Source organism: Xiphophorus maculatus, chromosome 21 (genome assembly GCF_002775205.1).
Source record: "Xiphophorus maculatus strain JP 163 A chromosome 21, X_maculatus-5.0-male, whole genome shotgun sequence".
Lineage (NCBI taxonomy): Eukaryota > Metazoa > Chordata > Actinopteri > Cyprinodontiformes > Poeciliidae > Xiphophorus > Xiphophorus maculatus.
In genome coordinates, this window is record NC_036463.1 from 7,876,640 (window position 1) to 7,896,403 (window position 19,764).

A 19,764-nucleotide genomic window follows, 5' to 3' on the forward strand; every position below is an offset into this window, starting at 1 on the left:
GTAAGCTTCAACCTCCTGCAGAGACCCAGCACCTACTTCCTTTGTCTCAGACAGTGGCTAAGCTCTACTTTAGAGGCCACCACATGTGCAGAACAAGAGAAAGATGTTACTGGGAGACAAGGAAACAACTTATTTAATTTCCAGCATAAAACATGTCTATTGTATACTCATGTTCATCAGTTGGCTAGTATTTTTCTAACTCTCTTTAGCTTTGCTCCGAGATCCTGGACACTCTGGGCAAACATCATGAGTATCTGTCTCTGACAGAAAGTTAGATCTAGACCTGGATATTTAGTTAGATTTGTGGGCATCTTCTTTCTGCTCTCTGAGGATGCAGAAAGAGTCACAGAAACCATTTTTATGAACTAATCTAGTGGTTGACTTTTTTGCAAAGACGTCTTCAGATTGGTATCAGAAAGTGACAGTCCCCACATTTAAGTGTTTTTCCGAGCTTACTGTGGAATGTGTGTCCACGATATAATTCTGAAGTCCTGCAAAGTCCTAGAGAGTCCCCCAATCATTGAACTACATCATCTGTGTGGAATCAGCTCAAGCATCAACTCTGACCCAGTACCAGTGTGAACGATTTCAAAGACCGGGAACAACTGTGGGCGGACTTGTTGCAGATTTATGTAGAGTCTCTCTCTGATTCAGTTTCTCTGATTCAAATTGCCTCTGTACTCAGGCACAAGGGAGCCCCAGTCCACACTGGCATGAGACCAACAGTGTGTCCACCTAATAATCATTACAAGACCTTTAGCATGTGTGATTTCATTTCGGTTCCACCTACTCTGCCTGATTTATTGGGCGTTTTTTTTTTGTCAGAAGGTGCACGAGAATTCAGATACAGATGGAGCCATGCAATCAGCCACAAGGAAAAAATGCATTCTGATCTGTGCAACATTGTGCAGCCATAACACGAAAGCCACACACAATATATCACACACAACCTTCCCGTGCTGCATAACTGAAATTGTTGGACTCTTAAGACCTATAAATTTTTTTCTTGGAGTATGAACCGTTTTTTTCCCCATGTGCAACCCAAAGATACTAACTGGACTGAGTTTAAGGAATCTGGAGTTAAATACTTTAGAAATCCTATTTGAAAGGTGCTTTTCTGCTTCCTGTCATTCAAGCCTGCAGCATCAATTTCCCTCTCCTTCCACCAGCTCAGAAATGTTAGTTGACATACTTCTCTTCATAATATCCTCTCATGTAAGCTGCATGGTAAATGTGGAATTCCTTTGCCGTTTTGGTGCCTTGTTTTAATCCGAATCCGCTGCTGAAAAGCCTTGACCCAGCAAATGAGATCCGAGACCCTTGAGTGAAAGCCAGCAGAAGGAACCTGCAAAATATCTGACCCTGCATCTGCTTTTTATCATCTCAAAACAATCTTTGAGCCCTAACAGAAACCTGCTGCTGCAATTATAACTGACAGTGGAATAAGAGTTTTGAAGCCTTTTGAAAAACAAGTAATTAGTGTATTTGTCATTGAGAGGTTGGTCTGAAATCTGATATATGGCATACTTTGTAGTCTTTTGGAAAAAAAAATAGAGAGAAATAGAATAAAGAATACAGTTCAGAATAAATGAGAGCAAGGTTTTCTAAATCCTTAACTATAAATTAACCAGTTTGAATTTTTGTCAACATAAATTATCATCAGTAAATATCAAGACAACGGCATGCATTCTGTATTGCTTCCTGTTTGCCTGCAGGGATGCAGCTGGGCATTCAACCTTTGATCATTGAGCTGCATCTGTAGGCCGGACAGACTGCAGACACAGGAAGTGTTGGAATTATCACAGCACCTGGAAGAATTAAAGGAAAGTGGTTTCTGGTGGACGCTCCATTTTGATGAGACGGGGATCATCTCGGTTGCTTTAGGGAGGTCATTTGTCTGTCACTGATAATGTTGAAAATAAACACAATCCATCCACACAATAAAATGTGAAAAAAGATGAGAAATCATCTTTGTATATTAAGAATAATTGAAATGTATTTATTTTTGCATGTGTGTATGTAACCAAAACACTTTTGTGTGAATATGTCAAATATATTTATTTATTTACTTTGGTTGGAACACTAAATAAAATACTTTCATATTATATCACAACATATATTATGCCAGGACGTAATTGGGCTGAGCTTACTGTTTTACATATTTTTGCAGGTTTTTAGGCCTATAAAAAACACATACTCACACTTTTTATTACAAATATTCCACCGATTCAACATTGACAACATTGTTATCAACAGGATACAAAGACTTTTTAAATTTTATTTGTTCATTAATTTATAGAATAGGTGGAACGGGTATGTCTTATCAGGTTTCTGATCTATAAAGACATTAAGAATATTAGCCAACGTCAAAAAAAGTTACAAAATGTGTAGGCTGCCTTTACTTATTCTGGCTATTAATTAGTATATGTGCATTTTTAAGTATAGAAACAAGATGATGTAAAAACAGGAACTCGGCACAAATGTTGTCCTTGAAACACAGTAATTGGTACCAGGTTTTCTCCTGGGGGAGATTCATGACGGCCATTCCCCCCGCCGCTATACTCATCTCCGGATGGAGTGCCGCTCGTTGGAGCCTCGTCTTCCAACAGGAGGAGACAGGGCAACAGGAGACTGGACTCTAACGTAGAAGCAACAAGTCAAGTTCTAGAGAATACTGCGGAAAATACCGGAAACGGAAGAGCTGACAAAACAAAGGTTTCTCAGAGGTTGGACATTTTACTTTTTCAAAATTACAAGCAGATGGATACTTTTAACTAATCACTGGACTGGTGCTTTTGTCGTTGGACCCAATAACATTAACTACAAACACCGTAACTTGCATCTCTAGCAAAGATTTCTCCAGACCTGAAGCTACTTTTTGTTACGCCCTCTGGTGGACGATCCCCAGTATGCTACACGTGGCCAGATGCGATTATTAATAATGGCTGCGCACACACTTCATGAAGCGTAATCATCCATCCACCCATTATCTTTGCTCACTTTTCCTTGCAGTGTCCATTACCTCTATCCAGCGGTCACTGGCCGAGTGGTGGGGTTCACCTGGACAGGTCGACCTATATATATATATATATATATATATATATATATATATATATATATATATATATATATATATATATATATATATATATATATATATATATATATATATATATATATATATATATATATTAGATATATATTAGTCTTATTACTTTAAAACTAAAATAAGAAAAATGTCTGTTTTCTTATATATATATATATAACCTACTAAACACGCGTGACTAATTCAGAATTTTATATGAAAATATGTATAAGATTAGAATTTGATATGTCTATATAATTGATCAATCTAATAATCTCATGACAAATTTTTAGATAGCTTGTCAAAAGCAAACAGTTAAAATTTTAAAGTAGCGCTAAAAAGGATATAATTCCCTAATACATTGGTTCAAAGACTTAAATTCAATCTTCTTGACGTGGTCGCTAGACTGAGCTTTATTTTGAAACTAACAGCAGCAAACGAAACTCTCATCTAGGCCATATTTTGGTTAACTTGCTTCAGCACAAACTACTCGGCTCCGCTCCGCGCACCGCTGAAGGATAAGATTCTCAGATCATCAGTGCAGCTTCCGGAGCTCCTCTGAACCCCAGCGAGCGGAAAATCAGAGACGATGGCATTTTAAATGCAGAGCTGGACATGAGCTCAGGCATATAACGCTGCAGACTGTAAGGCAAAGAGGAAGGTGTTGCTCTTAGCGTGAAAAGTTAACTCCTTTGCACTGGATGCGGAGATGCGCAGAAAGTGATTGAGATCCTCATCGCTTCTACAAACCTCAACGAGCAATTGAAACGCCATGAAAGGTATGAACTGTGGAGCGATGCAGTTTCATGCTTGTTTACCTTTGTAATGTATTCGTAGTTTGAATTTTTGTTTAAGCTGAAAATACGTTTGTGAAATGATCGGGGTGATACAGCTCTATGGTAAAGAAGTTGTAGATGTAGATGACTGATGACGTTTCTTTCGTTCTTTTTTATTATTCCAGTTATCTAATCATACAGTCAGACTGTACATACAATTTCACTCGGATACTTACTTCAAACTCGGAAGCTTGCACTAAAATGGCTCAAAGCAACTTGTCACATCTCAGATGATGTTGGAGACTTGTCAACATCAGGTCAATTAGCAGAATTTCAGTTAAATAGAGACACACCTGTGGATGAACTTTAACATATTACCTCAAATACATTGTTTTTTTAATGACATCATTGAAAATTTTAAAGAAATAAGTGAAGATATCAGAAGGAGAATTGCAGAGTGGATGATCTATGCAAGTTTGGGTCATTTTGGGTTCTATTTCCAGATTCTTGAACGTGCCACATTCACATGTTCAAACTATGCAAACTGTATTCACATAGAGACGGAGTCAGGCTATGTGTCCCAGAAATGAGCATGTCTTGGTATGAAATGTGGATATCAACCACCAAACCAAAGTCCATTCAGAAATGAACAATCCATTTCTCTAAAAGCCCATAATTCCAGCAAACTATTCTGAGAATCTTGTGGAAGGATTAAACCCCTACAACAAAAAAACATCTCTTTCAGTTTTTGGCTTTGAGTAATATAAATAATTTTGGTATTCTAAAATGATCTAAAAGAGGAAAGGTTTATTTAGTTTTATTTAAAATCAGACTGTGAGGGGAAAATGGAGATGTGTCAGGTTTCAACTGTATAATCATGCAGAACTGGTATGTACCAACTTAGTGAAACATAAATAATCAGACTCACCCACTAGCAATGTTAGTGCAAACATTAGTAAAGTTGCAAAGCTAGCTCCTGCAGGAAATTAAGAGGAAAAAAAGACATTCTATGGGATTGTTCATGGTTCTTTTATTGATTATTAAATTCCTGATTCCCTAACTCTGGCCCAAGCCCCACTGGCGTTACCCTAAATGACTCTAGAGGTTTTTAAAAACCTTGAAAAGAGAAGTAGCGAATAGAATATTTTGAGATGGACAACAGTAAATCGAGTACAGGTGCTGGCTTCTATCTGGGAAGATCCAAGTCCATTCGAAAACCAAACAACGTTTCTTATCAATGTAAGTTGATGAAGATGAAAAGCCGTGGCTGAAATGACTTTTTTCAACAAACTGTGCAGTGAAATGGAATACTTTTTCCTTTCTTTATATATCAACACCAAGTACAAATTCTACTGTTGTAAAATTTTGGTCAGTAAGTCTGTACTTATAAAATAACCAACAAAATACTGTCTCCCAATTAGTCTGGTTTTGGGACACAACAGTGCACTCTCATTGCTTCAGCTAAACTTTCAGCGACTTTGTGGAAGCCTTGAGTGTCAAGGACCACTATGCTGCACTTTTTATAGATTTGGAAAAAGTATTTAACGGCTTGTTTAACTCTGTGATTCATTCTTTTGTTAGCTCATTGTCACAATTTACAAAAACAAACTGTTTTTGTAAATTGCATTGGTATTTTGGGGTAAAATGAATCTGATGGCACTCCCCATTTCTAAGCATGTTTACATACGTATAAACTCTGTTGTCATGGAGTTTGACTGTCTAGTCTACAAGTTGCATTCAATGTCATTACATCACATTTGTTCCACCTCAAAATGTTACTTAATGTCAATAAAACAAAGGGTTTGTTGATTTTAAGCAAAATGAAAATGATTGCTGCTTTTCCGGCTGTCATGTCAACACAAAATATTTTGTTTTTTGTGTTTTGCTATATATCTAAATAGATTCAAAAAACTTCAAGTCACATACTAAACATGTGACTAAGTTATTAGGTAAAGAACTTGAACAAAATTTCAATTCTTACAATGGCCACTTGCAGGACTTGTGGCTACACATCTTAGTTGAACTGAAGGATTTTAGACCTGGTGTCTAAATTAGATTGCATACCTGTGCAAGTAACAGGTAAAAATAAATAAAAAATAAAGTTTGAGAACTATTGCACCAGTTTCACCCAGTGACCACTGGAGATAGACAACAGCTCTCCTGCAACCTCTGCATGCATAAGTGGGTATAGGGATTTGATGACTGGAACTTTTATATCAGATCAATAGAAATTAAACCAAAAACCTGAACAGGCAGCCAAGAGAAGATACAATTAGATGCTACAACAAACTATTCAAGGATGAAGCTTATTGACCACCACTTGCTTTGTTTCAGCTGAAACTTCAAACCTTTGCCAATGTGAAAGACATTGACACTAAGTTATTAGGAAGTGGATTGAATTTTATTTAGCACACAAATAGCTTTACACTACATCCAAATTCACTGAATCCCACTCATAAATTCATCTTCAGTTGCTAATTTGGTATTAAAATCAATCAATCAATCAAATTTTATTTGTATAGCACATTTCAGCAGCAAGACATTTCAAAGTGCTTTACATCATTACAAACACAGAAACACAATGCAATATAGAATAAAAGCAATGCCTGCTGGCAAACCAGTACATGACAGAGGCAAGCTGGAATCAAACCACAAATTTTGCAACAGAGATCCACTAAGTAACGCAAACAAATAAGTGATTCAGTCTTTATCCGCGTCTCTTCATCTGATCTCACCCCCTCTGACGTCCCAGGTTATCACCTCCTACATTTCTTACTTCTCCCCTCTCACTCATATCTTTCTCCCCTCAGCTCCATCTGCCTATCATTACCCAAGATGCTCTCCATGTTTTTGTCCTGGTTTTCATTGTAGTGTGGCATGGTGTAATTAGAGTTTACCGTCAACAAACCAGAGAAACCACAGCTGGTGGCATTCCTGGGACCACTGAACCCCACACATGAACACAAACACAAACACAAGAAGTCTTCCTTGCATTCCTACACAAATTATTTAATTTGAAGATACATATCTAAGTATTTTGGCTTCATGAACTTATCCATGTTTCTGTTTTTTTATGACAACAGCATTCTATTAATTTTTGCTGTATTTTTCCCATTATGTCCCCCAGACGACTTTGGAGACGAGGAGGAAGTACAGTCTTTTGGATACAAGAGGTTCGGTGAGTGGGAACTGATTTCTGTTTTAAGTGTGTCTTAAAATTGTAGTGCAGAGAAACAAGCACACTTGGAGCTCTGATTATAAAACTTTTATGGCTTTTCAAAGAAGTTGCCCTCGGGAACAGACACTAAGTGTGTGGGCTTAACTTTTTCTGATATTAAACAGTTACTTACATACAATTATCCTTATATTCAGAAACATGATGCAAAAATTGTAGTATGCCTGAACCTCAACAGATATCTAATACGAATGCTGATGATTACATCACCTGATTTGGTCTCAAAATGCAGTAAGGTCCAGCTCACTGCAGGCGGAGTACTGTGGTTGTTGAAGGTCATAGCAGTGTTACTTGAGAAGAAGAATGATTGCTGAAAGCTGAAACAAAAGGTGCTTTACAAACTTTTTGTTTAAGGTATGCATATTTCAGCAACATGCTTATTGCAGTTTTTGTCCAACAAACTAGTTTGTTTTTTGCCTCAATTATACAGGATATGTCAGATTTAGTCTTGAAAAAACTTTCAAATGATTCATTAAAATATATTTAAAATACAATATCGTCTCATTTTAACAGGAGGACACTTTTGAGAGACCCTGTGTCTGGTACATTGATTATGACGCTAGCTGTTAAATAAGACTGAAACTGTTCGGTTAACAGCAGGTCTTCAGTCTGTTAATGGGGCTAACCAGATCAAGACATTTTAAAAATGGTTTCTTCTGTGTATGTAAACAAAGCTAATTAAGTCCAGTGATTCACCCAAACAGGAATGGGACAAAGAAAAGAAAAAACTGGATTGCTTAAACTACATTTTTATGGGTCTGTTTTGGTGTTTAGGACAACATCTACCCTTGTGTTTGTTAAAGAAGCAAGCAACATAATAGTTAATTTGCAGTAATTTACACAAGCACCGGTTTTAAAACAAAGGATTTTTTAAGCAACAAAGGTAACACATTTTTTTTCTGCAGGGCTGTAATAAAAGAACCCATAGTTAGAGACACTACCGCTGTAAAAGAAATCTTCCCTTGTTGTTACTCATTACATACAGACTGACTTTAGTGCTAAAACACAGCAATCTGCGGCGAGAAGTTAGGAAAAAGAGATGCCTAAAACTTTAATCAGACACTTGTTCAAAAGTTATGGGATTGTGTTTTGTCCTGTTTGTTGACTTTTTGTCATGTGTGCTGGTGTTCATTTTCTTGTTGGTATTCTTCAGCCAAAATTTTTCATATTTGTTTTTCACTTGATTTCTTTTTTCACTAATGTACTTATATCTGAAATACTTCTATAAACACACCTTAATTCAAAGTTTCAGAAAAAATATTAAAAGTGATATCTCTCCACATTACCAGCAGTATAAATTCTCAGGTAAATTTTTATCTGGGTTATCTGTTTTTACTAGGGATGCACCGATTTATTGGTCAGCCGATTTATCGGTGTCAATTTCCCTAATTTTGGGAAATTGATGATTGGCCAATTTTTACCCGTGAAGCTGATCTTAACCATCGATCTTATCTAACTCGGCAAAGGTATTTAAATCAACTATTATCTTCTTGTGCTCTGCTGTGAGAGAGGTTTGACTAGCAGACCGGCCCACCAGATCAGGTCTATATGTTTGCAGTTAACAATAGTCTTCTCACTGTTGGTTACTCATCAACTTTCTTGCTACATTTAGCAGCATTTTAGACAAAATAAATTGGTATCTGCCAAAATCGGAATTGGCAGGTCAGGATTTTTAATAAATTCGTAATCAGTGATCAGCCAGAAAACTGCAATCGGTGCACCCCTAGGTTTTACCCTGGTAAATGCTTTTAAAGCTGAGAAGTGTGATTTCCTAGAAAGCTACAGTTCTTGGAAAGGGTTTTTGAAGTGGAAAGACTCTTATGAGTAGATGAATACTCTTATGAGTTTTGCCCATCAAACTTCACTAACTTCATCATAACTTCTTTCTTCTTCACTGCAAATAACACACAAAAAAACATTTTCTCCACTTTTCTGACATATCAATATTGTCACACTGTAATTCTGTTAATTCAACACAGGTTTGGAGACCTCTGTGTTTCTGTATGCAGGGTGTCACAGTTTAGTGTAACTCATTCAGACCAAGATTCAGACAAAGGTCCTCCACAGAGACCATGTAAAGCAACGACCAACTCTGCCCGACTCAGCACCGGAAAAGATGGATTTAAACTGTGTTGGAACGCAATCTCTTTCATCCCGGTCATCCGAGTAGGGGCGTCCTGTTTGTCTTTCTCTCTGAGCGCATGTGAGTCCTGTGAATGTATTACATTAAAGATCTGTGGCGAGGGGAGCCGAATCCAGCTCATTTTTTAACTCTGTTCAGATGAACTCGTCGCGTTTGTACAAGCAGAGGCAGAAAGTCGCTGAACTCTTTGCCGAGTGTCCTATGAGACACAGGGCAGCTGTTTGGGTGAGCTGGCTCCAAGGTTCTGCCTCACCACTCTGGAGGCTTTGTTGCACAACAACACTGCATGCATGCGAACCATCACAAGCTTTCATTCTTCTGCTATTAGAGCTGTAGCGTCAGTTCTCGTGGGATATCAAGCAGTTAGCTCCTCTTGACGTGCTTGGTCTTAATTCATTGCAGCCTTAATACAGTCTGAGGGTGTTTAAAATGATCAGGCATGTCAAAACTGTGAATGTTTGGAATCTGTCTCAAGTTTCTACAGTCAGGTCTCAGTTCTGAAAAACAGGACAATTCATCCTGACTGTTTTATGCGGTGAATAACAAAAAAAAGAGTTCCTATTAATGTTCATATTCCTATACGGGATAGTTTGAATAACTCCAGAAGGCTTGCATGGTAACCATGAAGGCAAACACTGATCAGTTTTAGCTATTGACATATTGACAGTAGATTTGTTGCATAGGTTAGTTCCTTGCTTTTAAATCATCATGCTAGCATCAGAAGAAGGCTCCGTACACACTTTAGTCTTACAGAATGTCATGCAGGACTATAGAGGTTAGCCTCATGCCAAGGCTACAACCTCACCATGCCCACACTGGTCTGGCAGCGCTCCAAGTAAGCTGTGAGCCAACTGTGTGACTCTGGCTTTAACCAAAAGATAGTCCACATTCTCACCATCAATAAATACAGCTGCACATTTAGACCTCTTGCATACGAACTGGTCTGCTACTTACTTCCCACTGGGGATAAGCAGACACACACACATTTCCAAAATACAACCCTAGAGGATGGCTACAGCAGATTCGAACAATAACTTCTGAGATCTTTGTCCACAAGAGTGTAGTCAGAGGAACATCTATTTGTTTCATTTGTTTTGTAATAGAAAGCAGCCTACTGACATGGCCTCTATTTAGCCAAGATAGAAAATATACACTTTAGTAAAGTCTGGCATGTTTCCCAGTTTCCCCAAAAGCTCCCATGAAACATGTGCTGTGTGTAACATCAACACATGTACATGTAACACTATGTGACCAGGTGCTGAAATATGTTTAGAGGTACATTTGGAACTGTCAGCGGTTTTACTGATATGCAGACTTACCAGATTCTTGAACTCCGATTGAGCCCATTAGACCAACACACACACACACACACACACACTCATTAAAAGCAGTGAGATGTCTCTGAACCTCTCTGACTCACTCGTCATCCTGAAGGCATTTGAACATTTTCTAAAAGTACACAAATACATGCATATGCCTCTTCAGCTCACTTGAGACACACAGTTTGATATATAAGCTGATCAAGTTCATGTGGTTATTCTATTGTCCGCCCTGCCAAGGTAAAGTCAGGCATGACTTGTTTCCATGCTACTTGAGGTTGAAAGATATTTCTTTTTCTATGAGGGTCTGTCATTTAAAGGCCAATTAGGCAAAATCAAATTTACTTCAGCTTTGGCTGAACTCTTCCTGCCCAATTATCGGCTGGTTTAGTCATTGGCCAATATACTGGTACCGATTAACCCTTATGTGGTTCACTTTCAGCAGTAATACCACTCAACTAACCAAACAGAGAAAGTAATGTCACTTATGCACATTTTATTTCAATAAACATATTATTTCTAAAATCACAACACCAAAGCACACTACGTGAGTCACCTGCTGTGGTGGTCAAGGTCAACACAATTTATATAGCACATTCAAAACAACAATGCTGAATAAAAGTGCTGTAGAGACAAGATAGAAAGATATTAGCAAAGTGTTCATAGGATGAACAAACCTATTAAGAATGTAGTGAATAGTAATGACTAAAAAGCAGAGAGCTATCCAATCCAATCTGACTTTCTAGGCAAACAAACTATAGTTCAATTAGAGTGGACCAAACATGGCTAGTTTGAATGTACCGTAAAACAACAGTCATAAACCACTCCTAAGTTTTTGAAGGTATGGTCACGTGTGTCCAAGTAACTAAGAAAAGTCTGAGTAGTGGGGCCAGATTTTCTTTGTCCAACACATATAAAATGAACAATAGTGAACTCAAAATCAAACCTTGAGGAACACAATGGGAGAGATAACACATAACGACAAGTGGAAAAGATAGGACAGAAATCAGCTCTAAGCTAAACCTCTAACACCAACCATCATGTCTGAGTCAAGGAACCAGGATTTGATCAACTGTATCAAAGGATGCAGAAAAAGCACCAAAATGCTTTTTGGTGTCCTAGAGTCCTAGAGTCCTATGTGGATGAATTGTATTTAATGCCAACTTCCAAGCACCACTTGCATCTAAGGTCAAGCACCACCCTGAGTATTCCCTGCTGTTGCCTGTATTTGCAGTGCAGCAACTCCGGTACAAAATCAGCACTTGACACTGAAGTTTACTAGTTTTTACAACTTAATTTGCTTTGAGAGTTCAGTTAAACAGATGCGTATCCATACCTATTAAGTGGAATGAAAATGGTATTCCATTCCACATACTGAGTGGAATGAGAACATTTTTATTCAGGGCACTAAAGTGAATTTAAACTCTTACAAGGTTATCCTGTTAAGGGTCAAGATGAATAAAGACAAATTCCGATAAGCCCAATATTAACAATAAATTCCAAGATGGCTGATGCAGTTACAGACCGATGCTCTTACTTTAGAGGGTAACTAGAAACGAGAGTTCTGGGATGTGCATTGATGTCGGAGGTCTCACTCACGACACCGTCTCTTGTTCCCACACATGTGGATTTGGAAAAGCTGGACTCGGGAGGGTTGCGGCTGGCGCAGGACCCTGAATGCACTGTATCTATTTCCTGCACTTGTTATGGTTTGTCCAGCAAGGCTCTGGAACATTCCTGGAGTCGTGCTTGGTATTGGAGGGGTGTCTGTGCCTTGAACCAGCTGTGTCAGCACAGACCAGCTCGGATCAGTCCTGGGGTCTTTGTGGTTGAGGGAGTACCCCCTGCTTCACACTGACACCTCACCCATCACCTCATCCCTCCTGGTTGATGGGGATTTAGACATGCTTATGTTAACATGAGCACTTGTAAAGCGCTGACACCTTTAATGCAGACTGCAATATTAGGATTTTATGCTCTTTTGTGTGGTTCTAGCTGTATTCTCATGTTCTTCTTCCTTTCTGAAGCTTGTGAGCACTTAATACATCTGTGAGGTGTAAAATTCCCTTTTTCACTGCCTGCCATGCCACAATTTCTTCCATTGGCTTTGAGAATTCAAAGTCAGCATGTCTCAGCAAAGACATTAATCATGTGTGTGGATGATCTTAATTTTCTTTGATCACTTCCCTTTCTCTTCATGCAGTTCACACATATTTTCTTAAACTGTCATAATCTATTTTTCTTACGTTAAGTTACTTACTATAATAATGACGTTTAGTATCTAAAATGAATATGTGTCTAATATATTTGCTCTTAGTTTGGTCCTGCTGCTTTTGAAGTGGCCAAAATAATTAAAAACAAGTTTACGGGTAACACACTGGCCTTAAGTGATCATTTTATGTGGCTAAGAACTTTGTGGCCAAGTTGCTGTTCTTCTCAATCAATTTCATTTTGCTATAATACCACTAGTATTAATAGCAAGAAGTTTTAATGACTGGCCTTTTTGCAGAGGTGGCACGCAAACTAGAATTCACTAAGCAACCAAGATAGATCAGTTCTTTTAATGGCAATATACCCCATGTTTATACAGAGAAACTACTGTAGTTTAGTTATTTGTAAGAATTTTACGTTTTTACAAATAAATAAAACAAGTGCATTACTAGCACTTGTACCTGATTATTTGTTATTTGCACACATTGCTCATTGTGTATCTCTACACATCTAAGATAAACAGTATTGTTTACTTCATTTCTTTTGTTAAAGACCTATAACTTAATGTTGTGACATGAGGACAGTGAGGACAAATATATGTCATCACTGTCTTTTATGAGACGGCGCATAAACAAATGTAAGCAGATGGTACCAATTTATTTTCCCGCAGAAACACCCAAGTACACTGAATTAGTGTGAGTTGAAATAAATAAAGTCAGACGTCCAACATTGTGTTTCCATCTCAGTTTTACTTAGGGGACGTTGTTTTATTTTTGCTGGACAGTAAAGCGACAGACTTGTAGATAAACAATAAGATGATGTCTGGAAAAAGGAGGAAGGATTTCTTCAAATCTGCTTTTTGGGAGTATCTCACACCCCGGGATAGAGAGACTTATCTCATAGACTTAAGATGAGTAAGGGGGTCTGGCACTATGGTATTTTATCCCAGGAGAAAGTACAGAAAAGTTAGAGGTGGGAAAAAAGGCAGCTGGTTGAAAACAAGGAACAGGGAGTAGTTGAATAGGCTTGGAGGAGTATGAGGTACTGTTGTAAAGATATAAGTGATTTAGATGATAAAGCAAAGCTTGAATGTTTCCAGATATAAGTGTTTATTTGAATCACACTTCCCAGATAGCATGTTACCTAAGTGTTTTCTACGGGGAAGAAAAACGAAGAGAGCACAAAGTTGATGGTAACCACAGGTCTGTTAGTGGAACAGCCCAGTGAAGATGAAGTTCAACACAGAAACACTGACTCAGGACTAAGAAAATAAGGCAAAGAGAACCCAGAGGTTAATGACAGCAATATTTTCTTACAGGAAAGAGATACAGCTAAACAATAAACTAGGGGTACTGTCTAGATCTACTCAAAGTTTTATTTCTATATAGAGTCTTTACTGGAGGGCCTCCATCAGGTACACATGGTGAAACCGGGGCTTAGCCCGGTAAAGCAGTGAGGAGGCACTGCTTTACTGTATTGACAGGAGTCAGCTGAGTTGGTTTGTGCATCAGATCAAGATTAATCCCTGTTAACATCCTTTGTGCGTCTTTCACGACATGGGGCCGGTAGAGAACTTGTAGAAGGGACTTTATTTAACTCTTTTGGCCAGAGAACTCCCTAGGATCCCAACAGAGTGAGACAGAGGGTGTTTTTGGCCTTTCTAACTCTGCAGCTCCAGATGACAAAACCTATGACCTGAATAATGTAATGACAGGCTTGAGAAAGTCTCTCTAGTGGGATCTAAAACACCTCAGTTGAGTTGTTCATTTTATGGTTTGTTATGTAACTTTGATGTATCATTAAACTTCTAAAAACAGCTTTGACTACATGGCGAGGGAACAATGGTGTTAGCATTTGAGCTCCAAGAGGTCCCATAAACCTTTTTGTCCTTTAACTCCCTTTATGTTTATGTTTCTCTCATTGGCATGGCTTCATTAGGCTATATAAAACATTATAACAAAACTCCAGGTGCTACATATAAAGAGGAGGCATTGATCAGTGATGTGCTTGTCAGATGAATGCATGTGCTATTAATTAGCTGCTGTTTTCAACATAGCCTGTGATCCCTGAGTGTCACCCACTATTCTGCCTCTCCATTAAGAGTGAAGAAAACCAGCAAAGTCTGTGTGTTCCTCCTCAAGAATAATCTGGGTGTCCGTGATGAGACCCACATTACAGATGTCAGGGGAGAGTTTCAGGAGTTCAGCAATGCCTCCATAAAGTGTCTTTCAAACTCTTGGGCTTGACTCTTTGAATGAGTAATTAAATAACGGCAAAGGTTTGCCAAGACACCTGTGTTTCTGTAACTCCTGCAGTTGGAATGCTTACGCTTTGCTTTGGCAAGCTGCAGTTCTCTGTACTGCAAGAAACATACTTGCACCTTAGCTCTTACACCAGTATTCCCTGGAGGGTGTGTGCTTTTACATACATGCGTGAGTTAAGCTCAAGAAAAACACACGGCATCACTCTTTTGTTGAACCAACTGGTACTTTTCCGTGCTCACAAACACCTCCGGCTGCAGAACACACAGGCACACTTTTACAATGTGTTTGGGGATTCTAATTTTTTCCTCTTTTAGTGTAGGCAATAAAAAAAAAATTCAAGATTTGGTACTCACTCTCCAAGATGTTAATGAAAGGAGGAGAAAAAGGCAACTGAGGGTTGCCAAAATCAACCCACTGCTTCCTGGTTTGCAGAAAGGGAGTTGAAGCGGAGAGGAGCAATGTTCGACTCCAAAAGCCTGTCAGTTGTATAATGGTTATCACATTTTCCATGTGTGCATGAGACTGCAGACAGATGGAATTCACTGTTTCATTTTCTGGTGCCTTTCCGCAGTTCTTATCATACAGATATGTTTAATAACAATGACTAAAAACATCCTTCAATCTACAGTACATCTCTGTTATATTGCAGATTCCATACCTGATACCGTTCAGCATAATTTGATGTAAAAGCATCTCTGAACGTTCTGTTTTTAAAGGTCTGTGTCTTGTGATTCCATCTGTTCAACATTTCCAAGTTTCCAAATCCGGTAGTTTAGTTTTGTTTGTGGAGAAATAGCAGCTGATGTGAACATTAACAGGACTTTAGACTCTGACCTAATTTACTCTGAAAGCCACAAAAGAATTTGCTGGAATACTCTAGAATCCTTTGGATGAGTTTTATGTGTTTGCTATATGACTGCACATGCATTTTTATACATTTTAAACATACATGATTTATATGTAAGGTCTCTAAACTGTTTGTCCAATTTTTAAAAATCATTATTCTGCTAAAAGATCCAGTGATGACTCATATTAACCCTTCCTGCAAAGGCCACCAAATTGTTATAGAACACTTTCAGATATTTTGAAGAATTTACAACGCAGTCAGTTTCTCCATATATATAAGATGTTAGTCCTTGATGCAGCTTTATGACTCCTGACCTCCTGCTCCCTCTCATATTTTGCCTATTTTCTGAATGACTACTGCCAATGAAGGTCACTAGCAGGATGAAGTTTTTTTTTAAAAAACAAAATGACTGACTGATCCTCGATTGTACTTAAGAGTGTCAATTTATTCAACACACAGGTAGCGGTATGTTTGCAAATTCAACCTTAGTTACATTTGGCCAGTAGCTATTAGCAAACTCAACATACTTACAATTTTATGGTAGGTCTGAAAAGGCGTCTTACTAGCATGCCCCTAGCGTAGCGTTTAATTGTTGCTATGGAGACTGATTACCCCGATATCACCACTCTTTAGATCTAACAGATATCGTTCCTTTCTTACAATTATCTTATGATTTGTTGCAATATGTAGGTGTGGCTTTTTTTAATAACAGCTTCAGTACCTTTGCACAATTAATTATTACTTTGATGGTACCAGAGTGAAAAACTATGCTCTTGCAGCCATTTTCTGCCTTTTAAGATAAAAAAAACAGCTGCCTTACTTAAGTGATATGTTCTCACATATTCCCCATTTTTAATAAAGGCTGAAAATGTGTGTTTTGTCATATTTATGCAGTAGAAAAACAGAACGTCATTTTAAAAAAAAATCTTTCATCAATCTAAGTTAAAGCAGGACTTCATAAAATGACTCAACCGTCTTGTTTAGAGGTTGTTTGTGTGTATGTGTGCGTTAATATTTTCTCTGAGAAGGCAGCTGAACAAATTTGCATAAATCATCTTGTTGATGTTGTATGGCACTTATAACATTCACCACACATGTAAATCCAATTCAAGACATATTCCCATTTTAGCTAATTGAACCAGGAATGAAAAGCAGAAACATGAAAGAGTTACATTAAGTGCTTGCTTCAGCTTTGGACATTTTTTGGATAAATATGAATAAATCAGCAGACAAAAGATCATACTTTTGCATGTAATCTTCAGGACTGCAATGACATTTTGGCTTTAATATTTGCCTCTCTTGTGGTAAGAATGGAATTGCATTTTACTTTAACATCCTGCCAAGATTTCCTTGCTGAGACTGATCAATTTATTTCAGCCATGAGTCTGACCCCTTCCTTCAAGGATTTATGTGCTAGACTCTGCTACTGATTTGATCCTGAGATTCTTTTTGTTCTGAAAATATTCCTGAAATTGATCTCTGCATCTCTCCTAAATCAAAAAAAAGTTTGCCGCTGATTTCTGTGCAAAACTACAGCAACGTGAGTATTGTTAGTGACAGTGGCAACAGATGAGTTTTGTCTCCAACCGATGGCTGAATCTCAGATTTTAAACGCCCGCTCTTGATAGAGGTTTGTCCTCTGGCACTTCTTAATAACTCTAAACAAACTGTGATGTGGAGTAATTCAATCCCGTTGTCTGGAGTTGGTTATTGCTATCAGTGTGTGTGTTAGTGTGTGTGTATGATTCACAAACCAGATGTCAGGCAGTTCCTCTTGCCTTGAGAGGGTTCATGTTGACTGCTAGGAAGTGGAGGAGCGTGCCGCCCTCACGTCTGGAGTGTGGCTGTCTGAATGGACGCTTCTTCCAGCAGCAGGATGGTTTGTTGTCTTTCACACCGACTTGCCACACACTAGCATAAGACCACAGAAGAAGTCGGAGGGCCCACCCAGTAAAAGACCCACCGTGCTGCATTGAAAGGTTATGTTTCAATTGATCAGCTCTTTTTTTCCCCTGTATTTTGACTTGTTGATTTTGGAGGTTCAACAGCATTTGGAATATGTGCATAATTGTGTAAATTAACATTCTGCATGTGGGTTTTAAAAATGTTTGTGTCCTTGAATGAATTTTTGTGGTGAGCACATCATACATGATTGTAGTTATTTTCTTTCTGTTCTGAGGTTTCCTCCTTAAGAAAGAAGTGTACTGGACTGTCCTTAATGGAAAAAATAACCATCACTTTCTGATGCTTTATATTTGTGTTGTCATGCTGTAGAGTGCCACACAAGAGGATTCATAGTCATTCAACTTTTCAGATTTTGTCATGTTATCATGATCAAATCAAAGGGATTGTCACCTTTAAACTTGTAGCTTCAGCTATGTAGAGCACAGTTCGTCAGTTGTACAGTTATCTTTCCATTAGGTGTCTACCAATGGTAACTAGACTGGATTTTATTTAAAGGTATTCAAATAAAGGGGCTGAACACCACTCTTCAGCTTCTTATTTGTAAAATGCTTTGATAACCATACAACCTGCTGCATCTGCTTCACAATTAAGTGTGTGTTGATCTATCACGTTATAAGACACCGTAGAGTCTTTATCTGAAAATATATTTAAAATTCAATTGGGCTTCAGCACCCAGACCACAGTCTTATCCGTATTTTACTGGTGCTGTTGGATGATATTACACAAAACCCTAAAATCACAGAGCGGTTTCTTCCACCGTGACCATAATGTTATATAGCTACTGCCCACAAATGACAGCAGAGGTAAAACGTCAAGAACGCTGGATTGGATAGGGAAGTCTGTCCATGAAGACTTCTGGTGAAGACTTTATTTGTCCAGGTGGCAGGGTATGTGGTGGATAGGGCTGATCTGGTGACACGTTTTTCTTCGGGTGGGGGCAGTTTGTTAGACCACTACATTCTTGGCATGTTTTCCACAGACACACATAAATCCTTCAACTGTTCAAGGTTTAATGTGGCAACATCTCATCAGAACAGTTAGTGTGTTTTAGTGCTTTTGAATGTCAGAGGCTGCTTTGGGATGACGGAGGAAGACATTCTCTCTTTTTATGGTGTTGTTTTTTTTTTTTTAGATGTTGTCAAATTGGGCTTTCAAAGTGGATTTTGAAGTTTATAATTTTGCTACTGATTTTATTCATCTGCACAAATTTATATCATTTGCATCAGGCCTAAAAGAGCCATCACGACCCAAGGCCATAAACATTTTGTTCAATCCCGATTCAACGTGACTAATCGTCACGTTGGCACTGGCCAGTGTATGTTGTCATTACCTACCAGTTTAAAATACTTCCAGATCTCTGACATTCCACTCTGTTGGCTCAGTAGTGTTACTTCTCCTGTTTTTAGCTTTTGTTTAGCATCTTCCATCTCCATTTTGTCACTTGTTATGAATGTAGGAGGAGTCAAATGCAAATCTTTTAGGTTATGTGATTGCATTAGTTGTGCAATGCACTGTTTTTTATAGTCTAATTAACTTTTTCATCTTACTTTTGTTGCTACTTGTGAATAAGTAGATTAACACAACTTTATATCACACGTTCTAATTTATTTTCTTTGTGCTGTATGTATTGTAGGTTTTTTAAAAACCATTAATCATATCTTTTAGGTCTGGGTTGGGCTTAGGCTATAGATTTAAACTCGATTTTGCCTAATAGTGTCCTTGAAAAATCTGAATCTTAGAGCTTCATGTGGCTATATGGCTTTTTGTTTTACTGCTTACTATTATTGCACCATAAGCAACAGTTTCTCAGTTTTCTTTCCCCCCACTCCCCTCACAACTTTAGTATTTTCATAAAAGTTATAGATTGAAATAAGACCAATGTCATAGTGAAGTGTTTTCAGCTGTTTTTGTTTTTTTGC

The 19,764-nt window shown here is 38.1% G+C and overlaps 1 protein-coding gene across 1 annotated transcript in view; it reads left to right on the plus strand.

Moving 5' to 3' along the window:
• Window positions 1-3,575: 3,575 nt before the first annotated feature.
• Window positions 3,576-19,764, plus strand: part of colec12 (collectin subfamily member 12) — a 35,787-nt gene continuing 19,598 nt past the window's right edge. Inside the window, exons 1-2 of the mRNA XM_014468587.2 lie at window positions 3,576-3,864; window positions 6,989-7,039. Of these exons, the coding sequence (XP_014324073.2) occupies window positions 3,858-3,864; window positions 6,989-7,039 (58 nt within the window). The 5' untranslated portion in view covers window positions 3,576-3,857. The remainder of the gene's footprint in view (window positions 3,865-6,988; window positions 7,040-19,764) is intronic.